We start from the raw sequence: 25,867 nt of genomic DNA, 5'->3' as shown, positions 1-25,867 counted from the left end.
AAGTCCCCTATCTGTACATAGAACTAGCAGCTAGTTAGTGACGCCCAGGGCTTACCCCCTGGCGGCCTTTGCCCCAATAGGGGACGGTAGGACACGTGCTTAGGCGGTGTCACACGGCCGTAAAATACAACAACAACAATTGATAGGGGCCTGAGGCCTAGCCTCAGGCCGACGACACACGGTCTGTCATAGCCCTAGGGGCTCGGTATGGACAGTAAACTTGATTAAATAATAAATTAATAATAATATTTTTTATTAAGGTATATATCTTGAAGATGGAGGGCCGTATTCGTGAAATTTGAACCTATTTAAATATAAATTAAGATTTTTTTTGTGATTCTATACTGATCTCTATTTATTGAACCTTGATATACATATTTAGTCTAATTTCGTCACCCTAATTTTAAATAAAAATTAAAATCTCGTTTGAAGCTCTCTCTGCCCGCTTGAACGAACGAGCAGCGAATGTAATATTACAAAAATATTAATAATATTGTTTACCTTTCAAAAGCGGCTAAAGGAAAGAAACAATCCCTGAAAATGGATTCAAAGTATTCTTACTGTGGTAAGAAAGGCCATACAAAGGAAAACTGTTGGGATCTCTATCTAAAAAAGAAGCCTAAAAAGTATTGTCAGTTTAAAAAGGAGCAGCCTGCCGCTTTAAAAAATTCGATTAAACCACTATATCAAAGGCTGTTAAATCATTTGAATTGATTAATCAAAACCTCCCATTTAAATATTTTATAGGCGCCACTACATGGCCTAGTGAGGTTCTGAAGCAGTTTATTGATCGAATTAATCATTATTGAGACGAATTGCCTCATTGTTTTGTACGAAAGGAACACTATTTTTTATATTTTATTGTTTTTAAATAGTCTTATCTTGGCCGGATTGGGATAGAGTGTGGAAGATCTAAATGCTTCAAGTAATCTGTTAAACCTTTGTTAAAGGTAAGTTCTGAAGAATACTGTACAAAGTGGAAGATTCTTTGATATCGGCCATAAATATTACGTGAAATCAATGATAAAAGGGCCTATCCTGACCCCTAGTTAATTAATTCAATCAAGTTTTTGACCACTTCGGCAGCCTACCTCTGGCATAGCAATTGTCTACGGTTAGCGATTATGCAATTATATATATAAAGATTGTCGAATATTGGACTATAGCCTTTTTCTTTAAATTAAAAGAAGGTATATTATAACTAACAATTCGACCCCGTGCTCAACCAAACAAGACAAAGTCGTCACTCGTCAGGGACCGACCGATCAAAAGAAAAATGAGAAAATAAGAAAAAGAAGTGAAGAAGCCTTGGCATTCCGTCTAAACAAACAACAAACAAGATATTACAAAAAAAGGAAAAGGAAAAGTAAGACAACTCAAGACGCCCAAATAGTACATACGTAAGTAGAAGCAGCAATGGTAGTAGTAACAGATAAGAAAAAAAAGAGATAAAAGATGATATTTTACTTCGTGTCTTCTTCCGATGATGTTGTCCTCGGCCTCAGCCTCGTCCTTGTTTTGCTTTCTATTTCCTTTAGGGAAATAGATGTTCGTCCTTCAAAATAAATGCTGCTGTCCTCCAACCCAATGTCCCCAATGCTAATAAAAAACATATGCAAACTCAAACCAAGTTTAAATGGTCCAACTCATTCATATCGCAAGATTTCCTCGATCTTCCGCCGCAGTTCTTGAGCTTGTTGCAACTGATCCGGAGGAATGGCACTCGTCTGAAGGAGGAGAAGGAGGGTTTCGCAGATCCGCTCGGCAATGACATCGCTGCCGAAGACGGCGCCTCCGAGACGCACGGTATCCCGGAACCAGTGGTCAATGACGTAAAGCAAGTCCTTGGCGATGTATTTGCGGTTGGAACCGTGGAAGGGGGCCTCATCAATGTAGAACATAGATTCGAGGACGGCGTAGAGGGCCTCGTGCGCGACACCCAGGTCGAGGAAGAGGTCGACAATCCAGGTGGCCGGGGCGACGCCGCGCTGGTGCTCGAGGGAGTAGCGCTCCAGCAGGGGGAGGATGATGGAGATGGGGAAGACGACTTCGGACATGCGGAGACGACCGCCAAGGTTGCGGACCTTTTCGGCGACGGCTTCGAAGGGAGGGATCTCGCCCCTCTCGGCGACTTCATCGTGCAGATTTTGGAGGAGGTGTTGCCACGTAATTTTGATGTTGGCAGGGTCGCGATAGTCGGCGGCGTAAAAGATCTGGAGACAAATGTCGTAGTAGCTAGCGGGGTCGGCGTATTGGTTGAATAGCTAAGGGTGGTCAGTATGATTGATTCGAAATGTCTCGGCGGCATAAAACTTACTGTGCTAATATCCATGATCGCACCGTCAACATCACGGATGACCTCCTCTCGGCGATCCGCCTCAATCCGCCTATCATCCCGGAGACGCTGCAAGAGATCGTCCTGGATGTTTGCAACATCAATTAGATTGGAAATTTCGCGCAGAAGTCGCTGTCGTTGTTGCCGTCCCACGTCTGGCGTGAAGATCGAGGCATTGGCTCTGGCCCGACCCAGATACTCGATTCTGCGGCTAAGGGGAAGCGTAAAAGCACTTTGAGCGAGGTTGTATTGCACCTGGGCCGCGTCGAAGAATCGTTGCGACTGAGCGTAGTATTTCCATAGCAAATCGGCGTGGGAAAGATCGTCGGTCGACTTGCGCTCCAGATACGTGACAACAAGGGGAGTGTCGGTCTGCAGTAGGCGATCGCTCCAGCCCTTCTCGAGGTACCAGTCGTACAGGCTCGTGAGGAACATCTCATCGGTAGATTTTGTGATGACCCCGTAGGCTTCATTCTGGCGTTTGGCAATGGTGGTCAATTGGCCGTCGATGACTCCGGCATCTTGAGCCGCAAGGTTGTCAACGGCAAGAATGGCCTTGAAGATAAGTTCATAGCACTGCTTCCGGTAATAGAAGTAGTCCTTGCGGGAATCCTGTGGGGAAAGGGTTAGCTGCACGCACGTACAAGGGGAAAGGTTGTTCCAAGCTATGATGTATCGTACCTCTTCCGGACGTCCATCGGCAATCCATGTCAATGCGGCGTTGCCCTTATCCGAACTTTGAGCCACATTGAGAGCAAGCTGAATTGCGCCTGTTCACGCGGTTAGTCACCACAGATCGTATTGCCCATGACACGATGAATTACATACCTGCAAAGAATTGATTCGCAACGTAACTTTCCACCGCGGAGACGAGATAGTCCATGGGCAGGCTCTCGGACACCTGCTGGAATGTATGCAAGCTCTCATTCAGCAGGTTGCGACCGAATTCCGAGTTAGAACCAGCCTCGGTAGCCCGCTTCAAACATTCCTGAGCCTTGAAGATAACCACGTCTTCGGCGCTGCAGAAGCTGCCGCACCGTCGTCGGAGGGCGTCCGCCACTGTTTCAACGTTCGAACCCTTTGCGATGTTCCTGTTGACAATCCCCTTCACTAGTTCCTTGGCGATTTCGTGGCCCTTGCCGGTGCTGAAAAGCTCCTCGAATGTGAGGGTGATGAAACGCTGTTTCGACTCAGCGGGCAATGGTGCAACGATCTCATCCACACGCTCGTCGAAGAGAACCAGCACGAACGAAATGCCTTCGATGGTGTGCGACACAAGTTGAACGAGAGAGTGAAGAGCCCTGTGTTCCGCCTGCAATGCCGTTTCCTCCTGCTTCGTTGACACCCGGGTCAGAGCCTCTGGGCCACTCAATCCTTCGATAAAGCTCTTATTCGCCGTGAAGAACTCCTGCAGAGCCGCGAGGTCTCGCTGGACGCTTTGCAGCTTCGCCGGAGCAACTGAGGGAGAGACGGTCTGCGCCCCATTGGGCGTGCTGGCCACCGTGACAATTTCCTTGTTCCAAATCGAGCGCATAAGTCGGGAGATGTAGAGAGCGATACCGGCATGTCGGGGGGAGAGCACAACGGTGTCGATCGCGGGGGTTGAGCTGTCGGCAACGACGTTTTCGTTCATCGTCGGCCTTCCGCCGTATTCGATGAATACCTTACGCGCGAACTCCAGAACGTCCGGGTCAGTGACCTGGGTCAATCGCGAGTCCGTCGACACTTCCACCCCTTGGCCACATGCCACCGCCAAGGCGGTTGCGAGAGTCTCACTCCGGCCGTACGTGCGGATGAAGCTCTTGACTTCCCCATCCAGGCCCTCCTCACCGCCGCCATTACGCGCCAATGCCGCGAAAATGTCCACGAGACGTCGTCGGCGAATGATATGAATGCCGGTGTTCGTCAGGATGGCAATCTCCGCTGCCTGGTTTTCGAATTGGACGGCAAGCTCATTGCTGAAGCCCCCGGGGGTGTTCGACGCCACGGGAGGTGGCGAACAGATGCCGATATCCTCCGCGCTGCTACCAAGTCTCAGCCAAGTTGCCGTCTCTGCGGCCTTCTCGGGGATCACATTCTCTTGCGAACGGGCCACACGCCCTGAATCAGGGGACGAGATGAAAAGCGTGTCGGTTTTCAACACCGAATCCTTGCACGTAATGCAAAAGAAATAACCCGGCGGGAACCGAGCAGCGAATCGAGTCGGATCGAGAGAGTAAATGGACTGCTTTGACGCGATCGATGTCGTGGATCGGGGCTGGCCTGGCATGGCCTGACCTTGTTCAGCCATAAGGGCCGGGTTGATGGGAGGAGTTTTGACGTGATGCGCCTGCATGCTCGTGGGGGCTGCAGAACTCGAGGGGTCTGAGGTCCAGTTGAATGAAGCAGTGGCACTGAGGTAGATGCGGTATCCGGTGGCGGTGGTTGCCATCAGGTGGTATCTCGACGCCTCGGCCGCAGGAATAGGGCTGATGGAGACAATGCGTACCCGAGCGTGAACGGTGTCATTTGTGGGGATGATATGTCCAATGTTGGCATAGATGTCGCTCGCCTGCTTGGTGATGGCCAAAGCAAGAGTACCGTCGGGTTTCATATGGAAGACTCGGATCGTGGACAGTGTCGATAGGGTGTAAAGCAAATTCCTGCTGTCATCGACCTCCATCTGCCCTACTCTTTCGAACGGTTGTGCCGTAAAGCTGAGCGATTGGGTGATCGTCGATAGGCGCGAGCTAGTGTGGCACACCTTGGAGCACCGGCCCTTGAACCATTTCTCTTCTTGCTGATAGACAAGCTCGTAGACATCGTCACTGGAAGAACCACCAAAAAAGATACGGCCCGTCGCGTCGGAAGAGGTGATCACATCAACATCAAGGCCACGAATCGATACCGACATGCCGGTCTGGTATAACGTCACTTGTCGCGCTCCAGCTGCCGTTGCTTCGCAGCCCATTCCGAGCAGGATAACGTCAACCGTCGTGGAGATGACCAGCAGGTGAGTGATGGAAGGCAGGAACACGCCGGGGCGAGGTTTCGCGAGGCGCACGGAATTAATGCTGTTCGGCTGGTCCTCAAATCCCACCAATTGAGGGTTGGGATGCGTATAGTCCCAGATGTAGAGGGCGTTGTCAATGGCAACCCACGCGTGATTCAGCTCGGCGAAGAGACCCATGCTCGTCGAAACCTGGGCACGATTATACTGATCGAAGATTTGATCAGGGATATTATACATCTTCACTTTCTGGAAAGGGTACCATGACGGTACCACGGGCATGTCATAGTCGGACGAGAATCCCTCTGTACAGCGAGTGTTAGCAAGGGACCACCGGGCATTTCCACCCGACAACACGAGGGGAGGGCCGGTCACTTACGCGAGAGATAGTTGTCCAAGTCCGGGTAGCGAGCCTCCTGCAGTAGAGTATCATTGATCGTCCGCGCGCCCCGCTCCTCCGTTCTCAATGTCTGACTTTTCGACTTGGACGCCGCGGGAGGAAATTTGGGAAGCGAGGCGGGCGCCGGTACGGCTGCATCGGCGGAGGGAGCAGCAGCTGGCGGTTTAGGCACGGGATTAGGCACGGGAGCTGGAGTCTGGAAGTATGCGCCAGGAAGTGGCCTCCGTGGCGGCGTAGCCATCGGAGGTAAATTGGGATAGGACATGGTGCGGTCTGACAGTCCGATGCAGGCCTTTGGGGGGGCGGGTTGAGGGAAATCGTCGCGCTCCCCGGGGCGTGTTCGACGAAGATTGCTTCGGCGCAGGGATCGTAGGGGGAGCGGAAAGAGATGAAATCGGAGGAGAAAGAAGCACGAGGGAGGAAGAGGAGGAGGGATGGAGGAAAGAGTCGCGACCTCGAATTGAAGGGTTGGAAGCAAGAGAGCCAGAAGAAACACAGGAAGAGTGACCGACAGAGAAACAAAATTGTGCACGGACCCGGCAGTTCGAGCTGCTCTCCGCCTTTCGCTTTTCCCTCTCCGCCCGGATGTCTTCACCTCTGAGAAGATTCAATTTATTATCTGACTCCATTGACACATTCACCAACGGCCATCATGTTCCGTCCTCTACGATTCACCCCCCGGGTCAACCTCCGCCCCCTGCGATGGAACTCCACCGCCAGCCCGGCCTCGCCGCCGCTGATGGGCAAGATCCGCACCGATCTCAAGGTTGCCATGCGAGCCAAGGACAAAGATAGGTACAGTGGAATCCTTTCTGCTCTGAAGTGCATTCAATAATTGTTAATCTCGTGATCTTCAGGTTGAACGTTCTGCGCGCCCTGATCTCCGAGACCAACAATTCGGCCAGAAGCCCATCGCCCATTCAAACCGACCTGCAGCTCTTGTCGCTCATTCGCAAGCGCGCCGCCAATGCCAAAGAGGCCTCGAAGCAATTTGCCGAAGCCGAGCGACCCGATCTCCAGGAAAACGAAGACAAGCAGATCACCATCCTCGAGGAGTATGCCAGCCAGGTCGAGACCATGAGCCTGGACGATGTGAAACAAATCGTCTCGCAGGAGATCTCCAAGCAGCAGGAGGGAGGCAACAAGGCGAACGTTGGCCTGGTGCTGAAGTCGCTCTTCGCTCCTGGCGGTGCCTTGGATGGTAAACCGGCCGAGAAGTCGGAGGTTGCCAAAATCGCCAAAGAGCTTGTTGCTTCTGCTTGAGGAGCATGCTTCTCCCAAGAGAAAAACAAAAACGAAAGAAAACTGTATATTATCCACTTGTACTATTGTCAATTGATATCCACTCCACATCTAGCCAGACTACGATGACGAATTGAGCCCGAAAAGCTCTTATAATGGGAAATGACAGACGGCCCAACGGCCCAAACCTTGCCTGATTATATCCATTCATATGCAAAAGAAACTAGAGTCAACACAAGAAAATCATGTATCGTGTCAAACAGGCGCGTTAAGACTGAAACTAAAAGAACCCTTCCAGCGCCAATGTTGTATGTAAATCCTCCGGACATGCGCCCTCATTATCTACGGCTCCCAATCGCAAAAATGTCGCTGACAAGCCTACTAGATGTGCCCAAACAGATCCGTACAGTACATTGTGAAGCGATTCAGGAATAAAACACGGTGATCCCGCCAAGAGCAGTCATGAGAACTCCTAGCCATAGCCATCGATCGGGATTGACAAGATCCTCGCGTTTAATCAAGTCCGTCATCCGGAAAACCGAATCTGTCTCGCTGCCGACAATGCGTTTGCGCTTTCCATTCTCTGTGACTGACTCCAAGGACTTCGTCGGGAGCATCTGTGGCGGCCGGTAGGCGAGATACATCGGATGCATGGGCGAGTCATCGAAATAGTGCAAGTCGAGACGTTGAACGTTGTGGTATGGATCAATAGAAACCTTGAAGGACTGAAGGGGTGTCAGCGTCAATAACAAACAACACGACTGAGAGGCATATACATTGAACCGTTCGGTCTGGTTGTATCTCGTGTAAGTTCCTAGGGACGACGAGCAAGGATCTGACTCGAGCTGCCGCCCGTCTCTCTTGATCGGTGACAGTTCTAGGACACCATCGCTACTCAAGGTAAACGTGCCATGCTGCCATTGCATGATCCCTTTGGGACAGGAAGGGTCCGTGGCTGTAGTGGTTCAATCCACGCGCGTCAGCATGTGCCGATGAGGGACAACAAAACCATCAGGGTGTAGATTTGAGGCACTGACGATTAGCAAGGGCGCGATAGTACGCCTCTTCATAGTGGCCATCGGCTGTGAACGAGTACGAGATGCCTGGTAAATCCGGCTCGATCAGCTTGTCGTCAACGGGATCGTAGAAGCCCTGTCCGATGCATTAGTGAGAGCCCACATTTGTGCGTCCTCAAAGGTAAAGCGTACTGGACCTGTCTCAACGCTGCGGGACTTGGTAGTCCAAGTGCCGACCAGATCGGCGACTTTGGCGGCATTGACGGTTGTTGCCAGTAAACCGAGATACAAGAACCCCACAATCATGGTGGAAGGTCAGTCTGGCAAGAGATGAAGCAGAATGGGCGCGAAGGACATGAGAAAAGAAAGGGCGAGGCGGCATCAAGGGCGCAACGAAGGCCTGCCTGCCCGGTGGAGTATGCCAGTTGCATACAAACAATGTCGATCGCCCAGCAATGCGCCAAGCCCGCCTCGATCCAGTCTTCTCTCCTCCTCTCCTCCGCCATTGTTCGTGACTCCCCCTCATCTTCGATCTTGACCGCTATCGCATCCCGGCAGTCAACATGATGTCAGGTCTTCAAGTGGCCAAAAAGGACCTTCGTAAAAGGATCCGCGATGTCCTGCAGACAATCCCCGCGGATTCCATCGCGCATCAATGTCAGCCAAACACCTCGCCGGGACTGGGTGAAGACAAGCTGACACGCCACAGCCAGAGCTGCCACCAGTAAATTGTTCTCGCTGGAGGAGTACCGGACTGCGCGGCGGATAGGAGTCTATCTCTCCATGCCGACGGGGGAGCTGTCCACCACGGCCATAGTGCAGGATGCGCTGGCAGCGGGCAAAGAGGTGTTTGTACCTTACATCCACAACCTGGAGTCTCCGGCGACGCAACAGAACACTTCCGTAATGGACATGTTAGCTCTAGAGTCGATGGACGAGTTTACGTCGCTGACACCTGACCGATGGGGAATTCCGTCGCTGGCCAAAGAGCAAGTAGCTACGAAGAAGAACTGCCTCGGAGGAATTGGCATCTCCCCCGCAGTCTCACGGGCGACGGAGGGCGAGTACGGGCTGGACCTGATCGTAATGCCAGGAATGGCGTTCGATGCAGGATTCCGGCGTCTAGGCCATGGGAAAGGTTATTATGATCATTTTTTGACTAGGTATTCGAAAGAAGCTGAGAGCAAGACCGCGACGCCAAAGATGCCTCTACTCGGTAAGAAAAGAACGATCCCCCTCTTGCTTAAACATCAAACCCTACCCAATTGAATATTCTCACAGCTAAATCCCGTTCAGTTGCCCTCTCCCTCAAGGAGCAATTGATGTCCGCGACTGAAGAAATCCCCGTGGCAAGTCACGACTGGCTAGTAGATGTCCTCATCGTGGGCAATGACCGGTGCGCCTACCGCCAGGGCTGATCGAAGAAAAACCGAACAAGATAACATATCCTCGCATGACAAGAACCTCGTGTACGTAGTAGATGTGCATATAATTGTTTCCCTCCCAACGGTACCGCGCTCTCTCGATTAAAAGACAGGTGTAGATTTTGGTCGTGAAACAAGCGAAAAAAATGAATTAAATTGTTGTTTTTGCTTTTTCTTCCATTTCGGTCTTCTCGGTATTTAATGTTCGCACCCTCGTTAGGATCACTGGACGGCTTGGATCAGTGACACATTGTCACCCTTGAGCAGGATTTGGCCTGGTATCGCGGTCAATCCGTTAGCATCGAAGAAAATCCCCATCCAACATCATTATCAAAAGGTTCATACCCAGGGGCCTGCGCTTCTCCTCCTCCGTCTTCGTTGGCAATCGGACCTCCACGGCGTCGTCAATGACCAGGTTCATGAACTCGTCGAATCCCTAAGCCATGCAATCAGTAAGATGTTCGCGCGTCGAAGCAACACAGGAATGCCCATACCCGAATCTTGCCCTCTATCCGGAAAGCCAGCTGCTCATATAGCCAGACCGAGACCGTGGCTCGTTGCTGGAGAAGCTTGAAGATGAAGTGAATCGGCGCAAGCAGCGTCTTGCGAGCAGCTCCACCGCCTCGACCGGTCATGGTGGGTAATCGACGGGCGGAAAGGGGAAATTAAATAGAGAGGATAAGCAGAAAGAATAAAAGACTGATGCGATATTAATAGTCAGTCGGTCGGGGCAACAGGAGAAGGGGGGATGGTGGGAGTTGGGGGAGTAAAGAAGGAAGGGAAACGGTGAATTCCGAGAGAGCTCGACTTTGTCGCAGCCGCCGCCAAAAAGCGCGGCTCACCAACTTTTCCCTTTTGCCGGCCGCCGTCACTCGCATCCCACTTCCTTCTCCTTGTGACTCCAACTCCACCACCTCTTCTCACGCTCTCGCTCTTTCCCATCTTCCTCGGCCTCCCAAACACGCTCTCTGGCACCCCGTCGCCCTTCTTCTTTCTCCTCTTTTCTCTGGGGCTCGTTGAATGGTGGTTCATGACTGTATCCTATAGGTGTTGAGCCTCTTGGCCTGGCTAGTCAACCCCTCATCTTCCCCGTTCCTTTCTCTACTAAACAAAACATCGCCCCCCCCTCCTCCCCTCCTCCACTCGACGACTATGGCCAGTAAGGATGGTTCCGCTGGGCAGGCCTTTGGCCCTGTTCTGGCTGCCGTTGCTACGATGCAAGGAAATGTTTCACGATCGGAAAAGACACATGCTCACGAGTTCCTGGAGAAGTTCCAGAAATCGGTCCGTTCTCTGCCCCTTCCGAATAACCCCTCCTTGGTCTTTTGACAGACCACCTGCTTCTTCTTTCTCGATCGATTGACTATGGCTAATCATAATTCATTGCTGCTTATAGATAGAAGCATGGACCATTACGCACGAGCTTTTGCAGTCCCCCGATGTTCCTGTCGAGGCCAAACTTTTCGCGGCGACTACGTTGAAAGGAAAGGTGAGGCGCTGCCGTCCTCCAGGACACGGAAATACCAGGATGCTGACGACACTAGATCATGTTCGATTTGGATCAACTACCCGCAGAATCGGTAGTGGCGTTGCGAGACTCGGTAATGAATTTGCTCGTGGCTTTTGCGTCGGGCCCCCGCCCCATACAAACGCAGCTCTGTGTATGCTTGGCCAGTCTCGCCATTCAGATGCTCGAATGGAAGGATGTTCTCGCGTCGGTGGGCTCTGCACTGGGAAGCAGCGCCGGTGACTGCGTGTTAGAATTTTTAAAGATTCTCCCGGAAGAAGTGACGGAAGGTCGCAAGATCAATTTGAGTGTATGTTCGGCAATCATCCCAACGTTCTACATGAACTCTTCATTCGTCTGTGCGATCGACGTCCACCGCATGGAACGCGACTGGAATTTCGGAGTCTAATCATCTGGCTTGAATTAGGAAGAGGATCTCCTCACTCGGACCAAGGAGCTTTTGGAGGACAATGCGGAGCAAGTGATGCACCTACTCATACAGTATGCGCAGTCGTCTCGTACGTACCCCTCTCTGGTATATTCCTGCTCTCAATGGTCATATCGTGCTAAACGACGCGCTCTACTTTAGCAACCGCATCTACCAACCCGCGCCTCCTAGACTGCATCACGTCTTGGATGCGTGAGATCCCCGCTGCAAAGATCGTGGAGTCCCCCTTGTTGGACATTGTTCTCAAGGGACTGGACAATGATGTCTCTTTCGAATCCGCCGTTGATAGCATGTGCACGCTGTACCGCGACACCCGCGAAGTTGATGAATCGCTGCCCATCATCCAGGCCCTGTACCCGCGCCTTATGACCCTCCGCCCGAAGATTGCCGAATTCGCCGAAACCGAGGATACAGATGCTTTTAGAGGGATCACGAGACTGTTCGCTGAGGCTGGTGAAGCCTGGGTGGTATTGGCCGCTCGCCTGCCGACCGAATTTCGAGGATTGGTGGAGGCGGTCCTGGAATGCTGCGCTCGGGACTGGGATCGTGACGCCGTTTCCCTTACCTTCGTTTTCTGGTACGAGTTGAAGCAGTACGTCACATTGGAGCGATACACGGATGCACGGGTGTGCTTTAGCAACATCTTCTCCCAACTGGTTGATATCATGGTGAAGCACCTGGAGTACCCTCGCCCAGAAGACGGAGAAGCCGATCTTTTCGGTGGTGATCGGGAACAGGAAGAGAAATTCCGCCATTTCCGCCATTCGATGGGTGATGTGCTGAAGGACTGTTGTGCCGTCATCGGGGTCAGCGAGTGTTTGACGAAGGCGTACCAGTTGATCCAGCAGTGGGTTTCCAAGTATGCTTCTCAGGCCAGCAATGACCACGTGCCTAACTGGCAGGAACTCGAAGCACCGCTTTTCAGCTTGCGCGCAATGGGTCGCATGGTTGATCCGGAGGAGAACACCGTTCTGACTCAGGTCATTCCCTTGATCGTGCAGATTCCCAACCAGGAGAAGGTTCGGTTCCAGGCCATCATGGCGCTTGCACGCTACACGGAATGGACCGCGCAACACCCGGAGACACTCGAGGCGCAGCTCAACTACGTCATTTCCGGCTTCCAGCACAGCTCCCCGGAAGTCGTCCAGGCTTCGGCTTTGGCGTTCAAGTTCCTCGGAACCGATTGCCAGAAGCTCTTGGGTGGCCACATCGCACAACTCCATTCATTCTACGAGTCGGTGCTTGATAAGCTGAAGCCGGCCAGCCAAGAGGAAGTTACCGAGGGTGTGGCAGCTGTCGTTGCCGTACAGCCCATCGACAAAATTTACGAAACCATGAAGTTGTTCTGCGACCCCATTATGAACCGCATCATGGCCCTGGCCAACAACGCCAAGGACGAACAAGGCCAGCGCGCCGTGGCTGGTACGTTTCTTATTCTTGCGTCGATCCTCTAAGTACCATAGAGTATATCACTAATGATATCACAGATCACCTTCAGCTCATAACGATCTTCGTGTTGGTCGTCAACCCCTACGTTTCTCGGGGAGAGGAGAACCCGGCCGTCAAATACTGTGGCGAGATCCTCCCGATCATGACGACTATTGCCTTGAACTTTACCGAATCGACCCCGATCTTGGAACGTGTGTGCCGTTGCTGGAGGAACATGATCATCTCTTACCGAACTGCCATGACGCCTCTTCTCCCTACGCTCGCCGATAGCCTTGCCAATGGATTCCAGGCGTCGCGCGAAGGGTGCTTCTTGTGGGCCACCGACGCCGTTGTGCGCGAGTTTTCCGAGGGGGTCGAGTTTGTCGACCCCGCAACAAGCAACGCGGTCTTCCGGTTCTACGAACAGCAGGCCACTGCCTTCCTCCGCACTCTCAACGACCTTCCGCCGGAGAACCTTCCCGATGGTAAATTTCTCCTTTCTTCTCTGTTTTTTCAACCTCATGCGGCAAACGTGTTAACGAAACATTAGTGATCGAGGACTTCTACCGGCTCTCGTCGGATGCCGTTCGCTACTACCCCAAGGAATGTATCTCGTCGCCGCTTTCAGTTCCGATCTTTACCGCAGCTCTCAGTGGTCTTACCCTGCAGCAGGTGGATCCGCTCATGGCTATTCTGCACTACTACCATGATCTCTTCAGCTTTGCGTTCGAGAGGCCCGCGATATCCGAGTTCACCAGCTCCAATGGAGATCCCTACACAACTCCCCCAGAGGTTCGCGGGGCAGTTAAGCAATTGATCGCGTCTCAGGGTCAGCCACTGGCTGAGCGTATCATCACGGGAATGATGTTTTCTTTCCCAGGAGATTGTTTCCCTGATGCCTCCGGCGTGATGATGTCGCTGTTCGAGTTGATGCCTCAGGAAGCTGGACTCTGGTTACAGTCAACCCTACAGATGCTCCCGCCCGGCACGATGAAGCCCAACGAGGCGGAGCGGCTGCTGAAGGGTATCTCTGATAAGGTACAATCGGGTGAACTTCGAAAAATTCGCGTTCTGCTACAAGGTATGTTAGCCTTCGAGGATGATACGGGTGCGATGGGTGCTAACCAAACTACCCCAGACTTCACCAATTCGTACCGACGGAGAAATGTCGCCCCCAGAGAGGGGTTAGGTCGACTGGAGGCCACCCGATTCCGGTTCAGCGGATAATAGGAGCGAAAGGAGACGAGACGAAGGGAAGATGGACTAGGTGCAACCGTTCAGCTTGAAGAGTTGGAAACTCCATTATCCAGCCTACAGACATTCAACGACACGCCCACACGTATCAAATATCTTAGCGGCACGTCATAAGAAGCCCGGGCGAGAAAGCACAACTGAAAGCGTGATGCGCTTTTTCTAAAAAGGCAGATGTTTCAAATTCTAAAAATCATCAATATTTCTCCCCCCGAAAAAGAAGAAAAAGACACATCCCACTCGCACAACCTTACCCCCTCCCTGTATACAATCTTGCGTTGTGGGTATTTGAAAGAAGACGGAAAATAGCCTTGCATGGGAGATGCATATCTTCAGTCACCCAGGGGCTTTGTCGATATGGTCGACAGTTCGGAGGACATTTGTAATAAAGTACTTTTTATTTAGTTAGGGATACTAGAGTGGATTTATAATAAATGACCTTTACTGTTCTGTTTTCCTGGTAGTTAGGGTAAGGCTGGGTCTTTGCGAACTGATTTTCAGTTTTTGATGTGAAAATGCTTGAATGCCTGAGGTTGCAATCTGCCAAGCATTTCGCGTTTGTTTACCCCCTCCAAGACCATTTCATACCTAAAAACTTTCCTTCCACTTCAATCATTTATAGAATTATTTCAATTCCAGGGTCTTATACATTTCGTCATCATGACCGCCATTTCCTTTTTCCATAAAGTTTCCATATACTGGCTTGTATTCTCTGAGACGTTGATCAGACAAATATATATCCTGCCCTGCCTTGTCCAACCTATTCCGGCATATTCCGACGTGATGTTGTCCAAGGATGGAGAGGCATCTAAGCCTGCACAGTACCTACAACCCATCTAACTAAGTTGTTAATGAATATATTTCTATGAACGTATACCCAGTCACTAATAGATCTTTCTAATATATTTTTGCAAATCTTGGAACGGGATGGCTGCTAAGTATGATATGCAGGGTTGCTTTAGGGCAACATTATCTCCGTCCTGTGGGGGCATTTGGCCTATAACATAATCCTGGATCGAGGATGGAATTCTTAATAATAGATCATGCTAAGGTCTGCTGATAGGCTATGCATTGAAGTGGATTTGTAACGCAGGGGTTCTTTAGATAGGAGAGTGCATGGAAGGCTTGGGATAGCGTGTAGATCCGGTTCAGGTCTTATATAAGATATCAAGTCCTGGGATAGCTTCTAATATGTCCGCATATTGTTGATGAAAATAGAGGCAATGAAACTGATGACATGCATTTGACAACGGAGTACTCCGTACCTATTCATGGAAGAGGAACTGCCATGAACGATGATCCCAACTTGGATTGAAGCGTTATTTACTTACTTTGCCAGTCAAACCACCTCACTACCAATCAGCGCCCGTCCTCCAGCTTCGTGCTTCACGCAGACCTACCATACGCCCGCTAATATTGCCACCCAATCCTTCGAAACCTTCTAGAAGATCAGGAAATTACACGGAAGAAACTAATCCAAGCCCTCAGCCCAGAGTCCAAGAGCTCTTAGCTCGGCAGAGTTTTCTCTTAGCTGGTTTCCCTGCAGTCTTGAGACCCTCGATGCGTTCTCTGCTCGTGTGACCACGCCACAAGAAACCGTCTGGATCGTAAGAGATCGATCGTCGTTGCCTCGAGTCATTTCAGCCCGGACTAAGGTATCTGTATGGACTGAACGGTCGACTCGCACGCTGTTGGCTAAGGCGAGAGAATTTTCTCATGATGCCTATTATTGGCGAACACCATAGGGGATGATCGTTCTGGAAAGGGCCCAGATCATGAGCCTTGCCCTGGTGGCACCGGATAGGGTTACATTTTGGGGGCTTCGGGTTACCCGATCTTAGTAGCTAGTAGGTGCTTATAAGTGAGACTTGACGGGCATGTCGGCCCCTGCAGTTGCGATTTGTTGGTTGCTTTTACCAATAGGAAGAGCAATCTTTCGACCTCTGGATTGCCACGGCGAGGGCGAGCATAGGATTGACATTCCAAACACCGGGATGCAGTTGCCACAGACTCCCCGCCGAGAGGAGGCATTCTTCCGGTTTGATTTCTAACTACATACATAAACGATGTAGGCACGTGCGTCACGGTCTGCTCATTAACATTTCCGGTGGATAGGGCGCTTGGGTAGACGGGGATGTTTCACGATGCGAGTCAAATCGCGGCATGCCGTTGTGACCAACCTGACTCCGCTGTTACCTAGGTCAGGGCCACATGGTGGAGGGTCGGACAACGTGCTAGGTGGCGACTGGCGAGGAGTGCATCGGAGGAAGATCAGGTTCGGAGAAAAGCGAGTTACCCTGCAGCATGTACGGCATGGCACTGCATGTAATGTGTATACGCAGGATAGTGATCAAGAGTAGTAGCGCGCTAGGGGATTTAATTAACTGAATGGGGGTGGAGTGAGTTGGGTTGTGGTGTCATATTATCATTCACGATGTTTCCATTTGGGGGAAACTGGCCGTAGCTGCCTAGCACATGGCAACGAAAAGGGTGCTGATTGACGGAGGGGAGAGGAAGAGTAGTAGTGACATCGTGAACCGTGGACAGTCCGCCCGAGAAAGGCGCCCTCGAGGCAGGGCTTCTCCACCCACGTGCGGGCAGGCGGGCCTCCCATAGGATCCGCAGCCTGAGGCAGTCCCTGACGCCAAGGCCCAGCCGCGACGTGCCAAGACGCCGTATTCTTGACTCCCCATCCAAGCTCACCTCCCAAGTATACCAAGTTCTCTTGTCCGTGCTTATGTCGGGTCCCTCTCAGCCACTGACAAAGAGGTAGTTGATTGCTGCCAACCATGGTGGGCGAACAGGGCCCCCCGGTGGCCCGTGGACCACAAATCACAGCCATGGGATTTGGAACGTGGGAGCCATTCTACCTGGACGGGCTAATGGGCTCGTGTCACCCGGTGCCTGTAGGCCTGTAGTAGCTACAAACTCCGGTGTAAGTATAGTACTTCTAGATCTGGACCAAGAACGAGTGCTGCTGCTGAGACTTCCGACAGGCAGACCCCCGGTACAGGTCTTGGACGTGATCTTGCCACGGACTAGCAGGCTGATAGTACATAAGTCCGCTCTCTCGCTGGCTTTCGGTTCTCTTTCTTCTTTGTTTTTCTCTTCACAGCGCTCATTCGATCCTGCAAATCATTACCATCATCGACTAGGTCTTTACCTGTCTGTCACTTGTCATCAAGATGGTGCTCCATCAGTACGACTATGTGTTCGCCATCGGCACTCTGTTTGCCATGCTGGATGCCTACAACAACGGTGCAAGTAAGTCTTGGTCTTGTTGACTTCATTCGATGTCTCTCACGGATGCTATGAGCAAAGACTGACTGACTGGTCTCCTGATAGACGATGTTGCCAACTCCTGGGCCACTAGTGTTTCCTCCCGATCCGTCACCTACAGACAGGCCATGGTCCTTGGAACGGTGTTTGAGATGGTTGGAGCCATCGCTGTCGGTGCTCGAACTGCCGATACCATCAAGAACGGTATCATCCCGAACTCGGCTTTCCGGGGAGATGCCGGCGTCCAGATGCTGGCGTTTACCTGTGCTCTCGTTGCCGCCTCGTCTTGGGTGATGTGGTGTACCCGAAACTCCGCTCACGTCTCTTCCACATACTCCCTCATCTCGGCCGTTGCTGGTGTTGGTGTTGCCACGGTTGGTGCCTCGCAGGTGCAATGGGGATGGAACGATGGTAAGGGTCTCGGAGCCATCTTCGCCGGACTGGGCATGGCACCGGTCATCTCCGGAGCATTCGGCGCTATCATCTTCATGCTCATCAAGGTCACCGTCCACATGCGGAAGAACCCGATCCCGTGGGCTGTCTATACCTCACCTTTCTTCTTCCTGGTCGCCGCTACCATCTGCACCCTGTCCATTGTCTACAAGGGTTCTCCCAGCCTAGGTCTGAGCAAGAAGCCTGGCTGGTACATTGCCGCTGTCACCATGGGTTGTGGAGGCGGTGTTGCTGTCCTGTCGGCCATCTTCTTTGTTCCATTCTTGCATGCCCGAATCATCAAGAGAGATCAATCTATCAAGTGGTGGATGTTCGCTGAGGGTCCCCTCCTTTTGCAACGTCCCCCCGTTGAACAAGCCGACGTGGCTAAGGTTCCCGACTACGCCGTTGTCCATGACGATGATTACCCTCCTTCGAACGGATCTTCCAACATCGACAAGACCGCATCCCCCGTCGCCTCGACGGTCGCCTCGCCCGCCATCACCGCCACCGACGCAGACAACGAGAAGGGTCTCGTCGCCGCCGAGGCCAAGCAGCTCAGCTACAAGGAACTGCAGGCCCAGAGCCAGGACCGATTGAACCAGAGACTCCTGCAGAGCCGAGGCCCCATTGGCTGGGCCATGCGCACCCTCCGCGACAACCCCATGGGCCCCGGCGAGCTCTACGAGTGGCGCAACATGGTCATTCTCGCCAAACGCATTCCCGCCCTGATCACCGCCGGTCTCCTGTACGGTATGCACTACGACATCCACAACGCGCAGTCCGGTATCGCCGGTACCCCCGAAGGTGCGCGCATGAAGCGCGTGTACGCCCACGCCGAGAAATACCCCAACGAAGTCGAACACACCTACTCCTTCATCCAGGTCCTGACAGCCTGCACCGCCTCATTCGCCCACGGCGCCAACGACATCGGTAACTCCGTCGGGCCCTGGGCCGTGATCTACTCCGCCTGGAAGACCGGCGACGCCGCCGCCGCCAAGGCCCCCGTGCCTGTCTGGCAGCTCGCTGTCCTGGCCGCTATGATCTCCATCGGTCTGATCACCTACGGCTACAACATCATGAAGGTTATGGGTAACAAGATCACCTACCACTCGCCCAGCCGCGGTAGTTCCATGGAAATGGGCGCCGCTATCACCGTCCTGGTCTTCTCGCAGTACTCCCTTCCCGTGTCCACTTCTATGTGTATCACCGGCGCCACTGTCGGCGTGGGTCTCTGCAACGGAACCATCAAGGCTGTCAACTTCCAGCGAGTCGGGCTGCTGCTGCTTTCGTGGATCATGACGATCCCTATTGCCGGTACTCTGGGTGGCATCTTGATGGGGCTGTTCATCAATGCTCCTCACTTTACTTCTTAGATGGGGCTCTCATGACCCTATTCTCTTCTCTTTTGTTTATGATCCTGGGGGCGGTTGCATGTACATATTAGTTTTTAATCACCATTTTCAGGTTGTTGGTAAAATGGGGGAGATGGTGGATGGTTTGTGATTTTATGATTTGCTGAAGATACCTTAATTTCGAATTCATTAGATTGTCTGTGTCTTTTATTTTTATCATACAAGGCATACATTGATAGGAATGATCATTCTCAAAGGAATATCATCTGAATCATCTGATCCTACTCAAAGTATTTACGAACAGACCTATCGTGTACCCTTGAACACAGCACCAACCATCCAAACGCCAAAAGCTCCTTACCAAAAGAAAAGAAATCGCGAAAACCAAAATCCTCATTAATATCTAAACAACCTTACTCCCCCTCCCTCCTTCACCAGCCCCCTATTCCTCCTCCCATAATAAACCCTAAGCCCCAAGCACGCCGTCGCAGCCAGGAAACAAAACGCCGCGTTCGTGCCATGTCCCGTCGGATACCCCCGTTCGGCTTCCTCGGCCTTATAGATCCACACCCCGATGATCTGTCCGGGGGCGCCGCCTAGCCCGATGTTCAGCGCGATGGCGAGGCCCACGGCCGAGGTGCCCGCGATATTCGAGGACAGCCAGCCGAGCAGGGGCGGGATGCATGAGAAAGCGCCCATGTTAGCGATGAAAAGACAGGCGTAGCGCGCCGAGTAGCTGTGGGCTGGGAGGAGCGCGGAGGCGAGGAATCCGGCGCCGCCGACGAGTGAGCATAGAGCGGAATGTAGGGCTCGGGCGTTGAAGTGGTCGGCGGAAAAGGAGATTAGGATTTGGATGACTGGGGTTCAAATGAGTTTGGTTTTGATTGTGGAGATGATCAGGGTGTGACATACCGTAGGCGACTGCGTAAGGAGGGACGGTCATCAGTTGTGCGTCAAGGTCTTTATATCCTAGTCCTTCGATGATTGAGGGCGTGAAGAGAGACAGCGAGCTAAACGGACAGGAGATGGCCAAGTAGACGAGGTAATGGCCGTAGAGGCGCCAGTCCGTCAGGGTTGCTTTGGCGTCCTCCCAGGTGATGCTGCTATGACTGCCCTTGCTGCCTTCGACGCGGAGACGCTCGGCAGCGACGGCTTTCTCCTCTGCTGATAGCCATCCCGAAGTTTCAGGGTAATCGGGGAGAATGAACCAGACGGCGAACCCCGAGACTACGGACGGGATACCCTCGAGGTAGAACAACCATCGCCAGCCCGACACATCGCTGACTTGATTCATATGTCCGACGCCGTAAGCAATTGCGCCGCCAAACGCACCTGCCAGCGTCGCGCTGGCCAAAATCAGCGCGACACGCATACTGCGCTCGTCGGTCTTGTACCAGAATGTGAGATAGTACACCAACCCGGGGAAGAGGCCCGCCTCGAAGATCCCCAGGAGGAAGCGCACGGCGATGACGGTGGCTGGGTTCTTGGACGCGCCGAGGGAGATGGTAAGCGCGCCCCAGGACACCATGAGGAATGAGATCCACTTGGATGGGTGGAGTTTCTTGAGGAGGATGTTCGACGGGGCCTCGAAGACACCGTAGGCCACCAGGAATATCATCAGGCCAATGGTGTACTGGTAATTGGACATGCCAGTCTGAGTCATGAGGTCGTTGCCTGTGGACGAGTTCATGATTTTGGCGTTGCCGATATTAGACCGGTCGAGGTAGCAGAGGAAGTATATGAATGCCGATAGGGGAAGGATTCGGAGATCCTGTTTTCGCACCACGGCCTTGGAGGCGGCCGGTGAAATGGCATTGTGATCTGATGGAAGGGGAGCCTGTTGTTGAGGTTAGTATTCTGAGATTGGTTTATATTGGAGCGAGTTACTGACTGCATGCTCGTCTTCTGAAGCTGCGCGAATGACCCCCATTTCTGCTGCGTTCATATCGTGCTTTTCACCTGCCATCGTTGACATGTTGACTGGGCGGGGTGAAGGTGAAGCATGGAGTCTATCTGCCGGACACCCCTTTTTTGAAGCAATCAACTCCACTTTATCCCTTCCATTGAGTCCGGGGTAGCCCCGGATCTGGGGAAGGAGGCGTGGAGAGAAACAGCATCGGGTTTTTGGTCGGTCGTCGGCGCCGCAGTCCGAGAGATGCATGAGCAGTCACGTGGCGCTGTACCTATCTCTTCTTGTCTTGTCTTGTCTTCCTTTTTTCCTCCTCCACTTTCGCCATTCCGGGGCAAGGGCAACGAAATCCAGTGGCAAATTTCAGCAGGAACGGCCTTGGTTCAGTCACCGGTCCCGAGCTAATGGAAGCTATGATAAAATCTGCATAGATTACTGGATTAGACGGTGACCCCGTCTTTCCTAAATGGATCCTTCGCTCTCCACGTTCTCCACCCGAAGTCATGGCCTTTGCGGGGTTGTGCCGTCGAGCGCGGACTTCGACGCCGAGTGTCGGACTGAATAAAAGGAGCGGACTGCATCGCCGACGCAAGCCTGCCACCTACACCTGTTAGACACGCGGATCATAATGCATTCAACTGCGTGTCTGCGATGTCATCGGAGAAAGGTCCGATGCGACAAGTCTCTCCCACAGTGCTCCGCATGCACAAGAGCCAGAGTGACATGCCAATACACGACCAGTGATCACCAGCACCGCCGTCAGCACATTCAGAGGCTGGAGCAGCGAATTCGGCAACTGGAGGCCGACAATCAATCCCTATCTACTCGGTTAGAGAGCAGTCAGGATATACTCGTGGCAAACGGTGATCCTGGATCTGCAGTCCCGTCACATCACGAAGGGACTGTTGGGTCTAGAGATGATGAAGTGGCGGAGCAAGTACTCCATACTTCTCTGGTTGCTGGAGGAGGTCATCACTTCGTCGGTTCGACGAGCGGTCTGCTGCTCGCAACCCTGCTCCAGTCCGGCAACCCGTCGTCATCCCTTTTCCCGATTCCCACAGGCCAAACGGGCTCAGAGTTAGAGCGAACTCGCCATTCCTCTTATACAGAATCTAATAGACCGCCAAAAGGACTGGCCAAAGACTTGTTGCGAGCGTATTGCGGCCATGATCACCTCTGTTATCCTTTTATCTCGACAAAATCTCTCTTTCGGTCCTTGGATGCAGTGTATGATGTGAGTGATGACGAGGACCCTGTCGACGCTTTCTTCGTCGACATGACGCTTGCAATCGGAACCGCCCAAGCACATCGCCTAAACTGGAACGGTAACTATGATTCCGAAGCATATTTTCATCGCGCCATGACAAGGTTGATCGATGTGCTTTCTCGAGGCGGTGTCGAACGGCTGCAAGCGCTTTTGTTAATTTGCCAATACAAGATGGGCTCTACTTCTAGCAGCACTACTCCGAGTGTGTGGCATCTTATCGGCGTAGCGGCGAGAACCTGTTTAGAGATGGGCCTTCACCGAGCATCGACCTATTCGTTACCTTCTGTGCCGACGGAGTCGACAGATAATAACGATAGTACCTGGCAAGCAAAAGTCGAGGCAATGGAAATAAAAAAGAAGTGCTTCTGGAGCTTGGTGGCCTTAGACAGAGTTGTGAGTCTGGCTCTCGGGCGCCCTTTCGCAATACAATTGGAGGACATCGATGTAGACCTCAATGACGACCACGAATTTACTAGTCATGCCCAACAAGAGGCAAACTCACCCCCTACACTAAGCGGATCCCCCAACAATGATCAGATTAGGACGTCCTTGTTTGTGTACATTGTGCGATACCGGCTCATATGTGGGAGAATATCCAACTCACTGCATCGAGCCTCGAAGTCAAAAGGAGATTCTACTGATTTAGTGCGTGCAAGAGACTGCTTAGCCCTGGAGCTGCAGGATTTGTATGTTCAAACAGAAAAATTGCCGCTTTTAACCAGGAACGATCAAGCATTCCATGAGCTTGGAGCCGAAGGAGGGTCAAGCTTCCTTTCCAAGGAATGGTATCGACTGTTGTACCACAATGGTATGTTGATGTTGTACCGTCCATCGCCATACCTCTGTGATACTTCCCATAATAGTGTCGCGTTGCAACATCTCTTCCGCTCCTCTCGCGAAGCGATCCATCTATATTCTAACCTGCATCGGTCTAGAAAGCTCAATTATTCCTGGATCACCATGCACACCATATTCCTAGCGGGATTGTCATACATATACGCCCTTCGAACCCATTTCCAAACTATTCATTCGCAAGCCACCCGGCCAATGTTAGCCAGCACGCCAACGATCACCGAAGTGGTGAACGATACCCGGACTTGCTCCAAGGTGCTGCTTGCAGTCGCCGAGAGACAAGATATTGCACGGAACTGTTCAGAGCTTTTTGATCGACTCAGTGATGCGCTCATTGCAGACGTGTTTGCGGCTCAGAGAGGTCCTTCAACGGGGGTTCCTGTATCCACCCCGGCGCCGAATTTCGCGACCGAGACGTGCTCCTTGATGAATATGCCCGGAGAGAGTTTCTATAACCAAGTACCGGAGGAAAATTGCATGAATGTGAACATGGCCATCGATAGTACATTTCGGAATTACTTTGGTGATCTACAAAGTCTAGGGTTTGACGACTTGCACAACGACGCTCTTTCCCAGCTTTCCCAAGAATGGTTCATTGGGCTCGGCGAGGATCGAGGGGTTTTGGGCAGTCTTTGAACAATATCAAGTCTATCAATGAATTCACCCTGATCTATATACGCCGGTACTCTATACCCTCAATCTATTATATTTTGCCTCTGGATAAAAAAGCACTGGGCACCTCAATATGTTTACTGCGCAAGTATTCACCAAGGCCCTTTCCGAGGCCATCAATTCTGCCCGAGGATGCGATGCCGCCATCCAGATTGTTGAGTATTCGACTAGTAATCGACTTGTCAGTATTTCATGCGCACATGCTAAGGGGGAACCCACAAATGTAGTGCATTAATCTTAGGAAACTCCACTCGCTCGACTCGACGCTGAGGGTTGCCTCTAAACCAATCATCGCCTAGCAACTGTTTCAATCTGGAAACATTCAATACTGAACGAAGCCAGTCATACTCGTCCTCATGACGGACAAAGAATCCAATGTTGGAATTGTCGCCCTTGTCACCAGATCGGGCATGGGCAATACTCCCCAGAGGTGCAAGCTCGGTGGGCCCAAAGGCAAGGACGTCAACGGGATGAGCAGTATCCGATGAGGGCCAGACGACAGGGTATACGGAAGTGCCACACTCCGGTGGATCAATATGCAAGATATTCCCTGTGCTCATCTGCACACGATGGTCGATCTCGGAAATGGGGATCAGCCCGGGGAACATCTCCATGAACGGTCTGGGCGACATGGTTCGGAAATCGAGGTTCATGTGATAGCCAGGGTAGCTCTGCATCCTCAACGCGTAGATGGGCACTTTGAAATTTTTCTCGTCGATGTCTTCTTTCCGCCGAGCCTGCGCAAAAACCCTCAGTGAGACGGTACCGGACTGTTGCGATTGGGGATTTGAAGCTGCAGTGCCCAGCAGCTCAATGTTTAATTTGCTGAAGTTGCTGTCTTGGAAGATATGCGCCAATTGTGCCTCCATCATTGCGGCTTTCTCCTCCACGTCTAGACCGTTGATATAGAACGTCGCCTCGGCCTGGAAGCCGCCCTTCGCTGCAACCATGATCTTGGTGGTAGACGGCCGTGGCAGACCTTTCACGCCCTGCACCCTCACACGGTTCCCTTTCCCCGGCTGCTGCTCAACGGTGACATCCGACAAGTCCGCCACGACGTCTGGGTTCAAGTACAAATGGCCCTGCAGCTCATATAGTAGCTGCGCAGTCACCGTTTCCTTCGACACATGCCCTCCTCCCTCGCTCGTTTTTCCAATCACACAGCATCCAGATGCATCGATCTCGGCCACCGGAAACCCCAGATCAACAAGCCCCGGCATGAAATCCTTGAAGCCCGAGAAGTTCGCGCCAACAACATACGGCCCGCATTCAATCAGATGCGCAGCGACTAGCGATCCAGCCAGTTCGGCGTACTGCTCCTCCCCCCAGCCATGCCACCACGCCGCAGTGCCCATGACTGGCGAAGCATCAGTACATCTCCCACAGATGACAATCTGAGCCCCAGACCTCAGCGCCTCCACAATACCCCAGCACCCAATATACGCCGTCGCGCAGCACGGCTCAAAATCCCATTTCTCCAGCTTCATAGTCGGATCGTCCAAATGGACAATATTCCCTATTCCTTTCTCACTCTTGACCAACTCCGACAGATCATCCCCCAGAACCATTGCCACCACACAATCGCGGTACCCCCTTCTCTCGCACAGGTCTTTCACCTTTTCAAAGAGGGCGGCTGTATTCAGTGCCCCCGCATTCGTAACGACTTTCACGTCTTTCTGCATGATCCCATCTAAACACTCGTCCAGTTGCTCGAAGAACCCGTTCTCGTACCCTAGCTCGGCATCAATCTCTTGCTTTTCGATCGCGTTCCATGCGATGTTCATCTCCGAGAGCCAATCGCCCGTGATCACGTCGACGCTCCCGGAGCGGAGCATGCGCGACATCGCGTGCGGGTGGTCGCCTGTGGCGCCGGAGACGTTGCCGATTCGGATGGGAGTTTGGTGGTTAGGACGCATGGCTATCGAGTAGGTAGGTATATAGGACGGAGAATATGGAGGTTATAGAACCGAGGCTTTCAATCCGATCTTTTGCACATGAGTTAGAAAAGAACCAGTGGTATCTATGATGGGTAGGTAGAATAAACGGGATCACTTAGGCCAA

The 25,867-nt window shown here is 52.2% G+C and overlaps 10 protein-coding genes across 10 annotated transcripts; 5 read left to right on the top strand and 5 right to left on the bottom strand.

Annotated features, from left to right (window-relative positions):
• Positions 1-1,646: 1,646 nt before the first annotated feature.
• KD926_000394 (putative non-repetitive nucleoporin) lies at positions 1,647-5,965 on the bottom strand (the record flags this gene model as incomplete). The annotated part of the gene is made up of 5 exons (XM_053104347.1): positions 1,647-2,264; positions 2,318-2,947; positions 3,017-3,105; positions 3,164-5,629; positions 5,704-5,965. The coding sequence occupies 5 exons, from the start codon at positions 5,963-5,965 to the stop codon at positions 1,647-1,649; spliced, it is 4,065 nt and encodes a 1,354-aa protein (XP_052952412.1).
• Positions 5,966-6,376: 411 nt separating this feature from the next.
• On the top strand, positions 6,377-6,987 carry KD926_000393 (uncharacterized protein; the record flags this gene model as incomplete). Its single annotated transcript, XM_053104345.1, has 2 exons — positions 6,377-6,519; positions 6,582-6,987. The coding sequence occupies 2 exons, from the start codon at positions 6,377-6,379 to the stop codon at positions 6,985-6,987; spliced, it is 549 nt and encodes a 182-aa protein (XP_052952411.1).
• A 404-nt stretch (positions 6,988-7,391) lies between these two features.
• Positions 7,392-8,288, bottom strand: KD926_000392 (uncharacterized protein; the record flags this gene model as incomplete). Its single annotated transcript, XM_053104344.1, has 4 exons — positions 7,392-7,691; positions 7,743-7,921; positions 8,004-8,118; positions 8,175-8,288. The coding sequence occupies 4 exons, from the start codon at positions 8,286-8,288 to the stop codon at positions 7,392-7,394; spliced, it is 708 nt and encodes a 235-aa protein (XP_052952410.1).
• A 257-nt stretch (positions 8,289-8,545) lies between these two features.
• KD926_000391 (5-formyltetrahydrofolate cyclo-ligase) lies at positions 8,546-9,400 on the top strand (the record flags this gene model as incomplete). Its single annotated transcript, XM_053104343.1, has 3 exons — positions 8,546-8,639; positions 8,692-9,198; positions 9,279-9,400. The coding sequence occupies 3 exons, from the start codon at positions 8,546-8,548 to the stop codon at positions 9,398-9,400; spliced, it is 723 nt and encodes a 240-aa protein (XP_052952409.1).
• A 228-nt stretch (positions 9,401-9,628) lies between these two features.
• KD926_000390 (small nuclear ribonucleoprotein E) lies at positions 9,629-10,041 on the bottom strand (the record flags this gene model as incomplete). Its single annotated transcript, XM_053104342.1, has 3 exons — positions 9,629-9,681; positions 9,752-9,842; positions 9,901-10,041. 3 exons carry the CDS (start codon positions 10,039-10,041, stop codon positions 9,629-9,631), a joined length of 285 nt encoding a protein of 94 aa, XP_052952408.1.
• A 517-nt stretch (positions 10,042-10,558) lies between these two features.
• Positions 10,559-14,016, top strand: KD926_000389 (nuclear import receptor MTR10; the record flags this gene model as incomplete). The annotated part of the gene is made up of 7 exons (XM_053104341.1): positions 10,559-10,690; positions 10,803-10,895; positions 10,951-11,223; positions 11,341-11,431; positions 11,503-12,783; positions 12,849-13,274; positions 13,340-14,016. The coding sequence occupies 7 exons, from the start codon at positions 10,559-10,561 to the stop codon at positions 14,014-14,016; spliced, it is 2,973 nt and encodes a 990-aa protein (XP_052952407.1).
• A 3,209-nt stretch (positions 14,017-17,225) lies between these two features.
• KD926_000388 (inorganic phosphate transporter) lies at positions 17,226-19,127 on the top strand (the record flags this gene model as incomplete). Its single annotated transcript, XM_053104340.1, has 2 exons — positions 17,226-17,304; positions 17,386-19,127. The coding sequence occupies 2 exons, from the start codon at positions 17,226-17,228 to the stop codon at positions 19,125-19,127; spliced, it is 1,821 nt and encodes a 606-aa protein (XP_052952406.1).
• A 375-nt stretch (positions 19,128-19,502) lies between these two features.
• On the bottom strand, positions 19,503-21,081 carry KD926_000387 (MFS general substrate transporter; the record flags this gene model as incomplete). The annotated part of the gene is made up of 3 exons (XM_053104339.1): positions 19,503-19,963; positions 20,019-20,943; positions 20,998-21,081. The coding sequence occupies 3 exons, from the start codon at positions 21,079-21,081 to the stop codon at positions 19,503-19,505; spliced, it is 1,470 nt and encodes a 489-aa protein (XP_052952405.1).
• Positions 21,082-21,643: 562 nt separating this feature from the next.
• KD926_000386 (uncharacterized protein) lies at positions 21,644-23,770 on the top strand (the record flags this gene model as incomplete). Its single annotated transcript, XM_053104338.1, has 1 exon — positions 21,644-23,770. The coding sequence occupies one exon, from the start codon at positions 21,644-21,646 to the stop codon at positions 23,768-23,770; it is 2,127 nt and encodes a 708-aa protein (XP_052952404.1).
• A 239-nt stretch (positions 23,771-24,009) lies between these two features.
• Positions 24,010-25,722, bottom strand: KD926_000385 (acyclic terpene utilization AtuA family protein; the record flags this gene model as incomplete). Its single annotated transcript, XM_053104337.1, has 1 exon — positions 24,010-25,722. One exon carries the CDS (start codon positions 25,720-25,722, stop codon positions 24,010-24,012), a length of 1,713 nt encoding a protein of 570 aa, XP_052952403.1.
• Positions 25,723-25,867: the final 145 nt, after the last annotated feature.

The sequence above is a fragment of the Aspergillus affinis genome (assembly GCF_023601865.1).
Source record: "Aspergillus affinis strain CMG 70 chromosome Unknown NODE_109_length_123035_cov_85_487797, whole genome shotgun sequence".
In the NCBI taxonomy this organism is placed as follows: domain Eukaryota; kingdom Fungi; phylum Ascomycota; class Eurotiomycetes; order Eurotiales; family Aspergillaceae; genus Aspergillus; species Aspergillus affinis.
The sequence above is the reverse complement of the archived record's forward strand: the minus strand, read 5'-3'. Positions and strand labels throughout refer to the sequence as shown.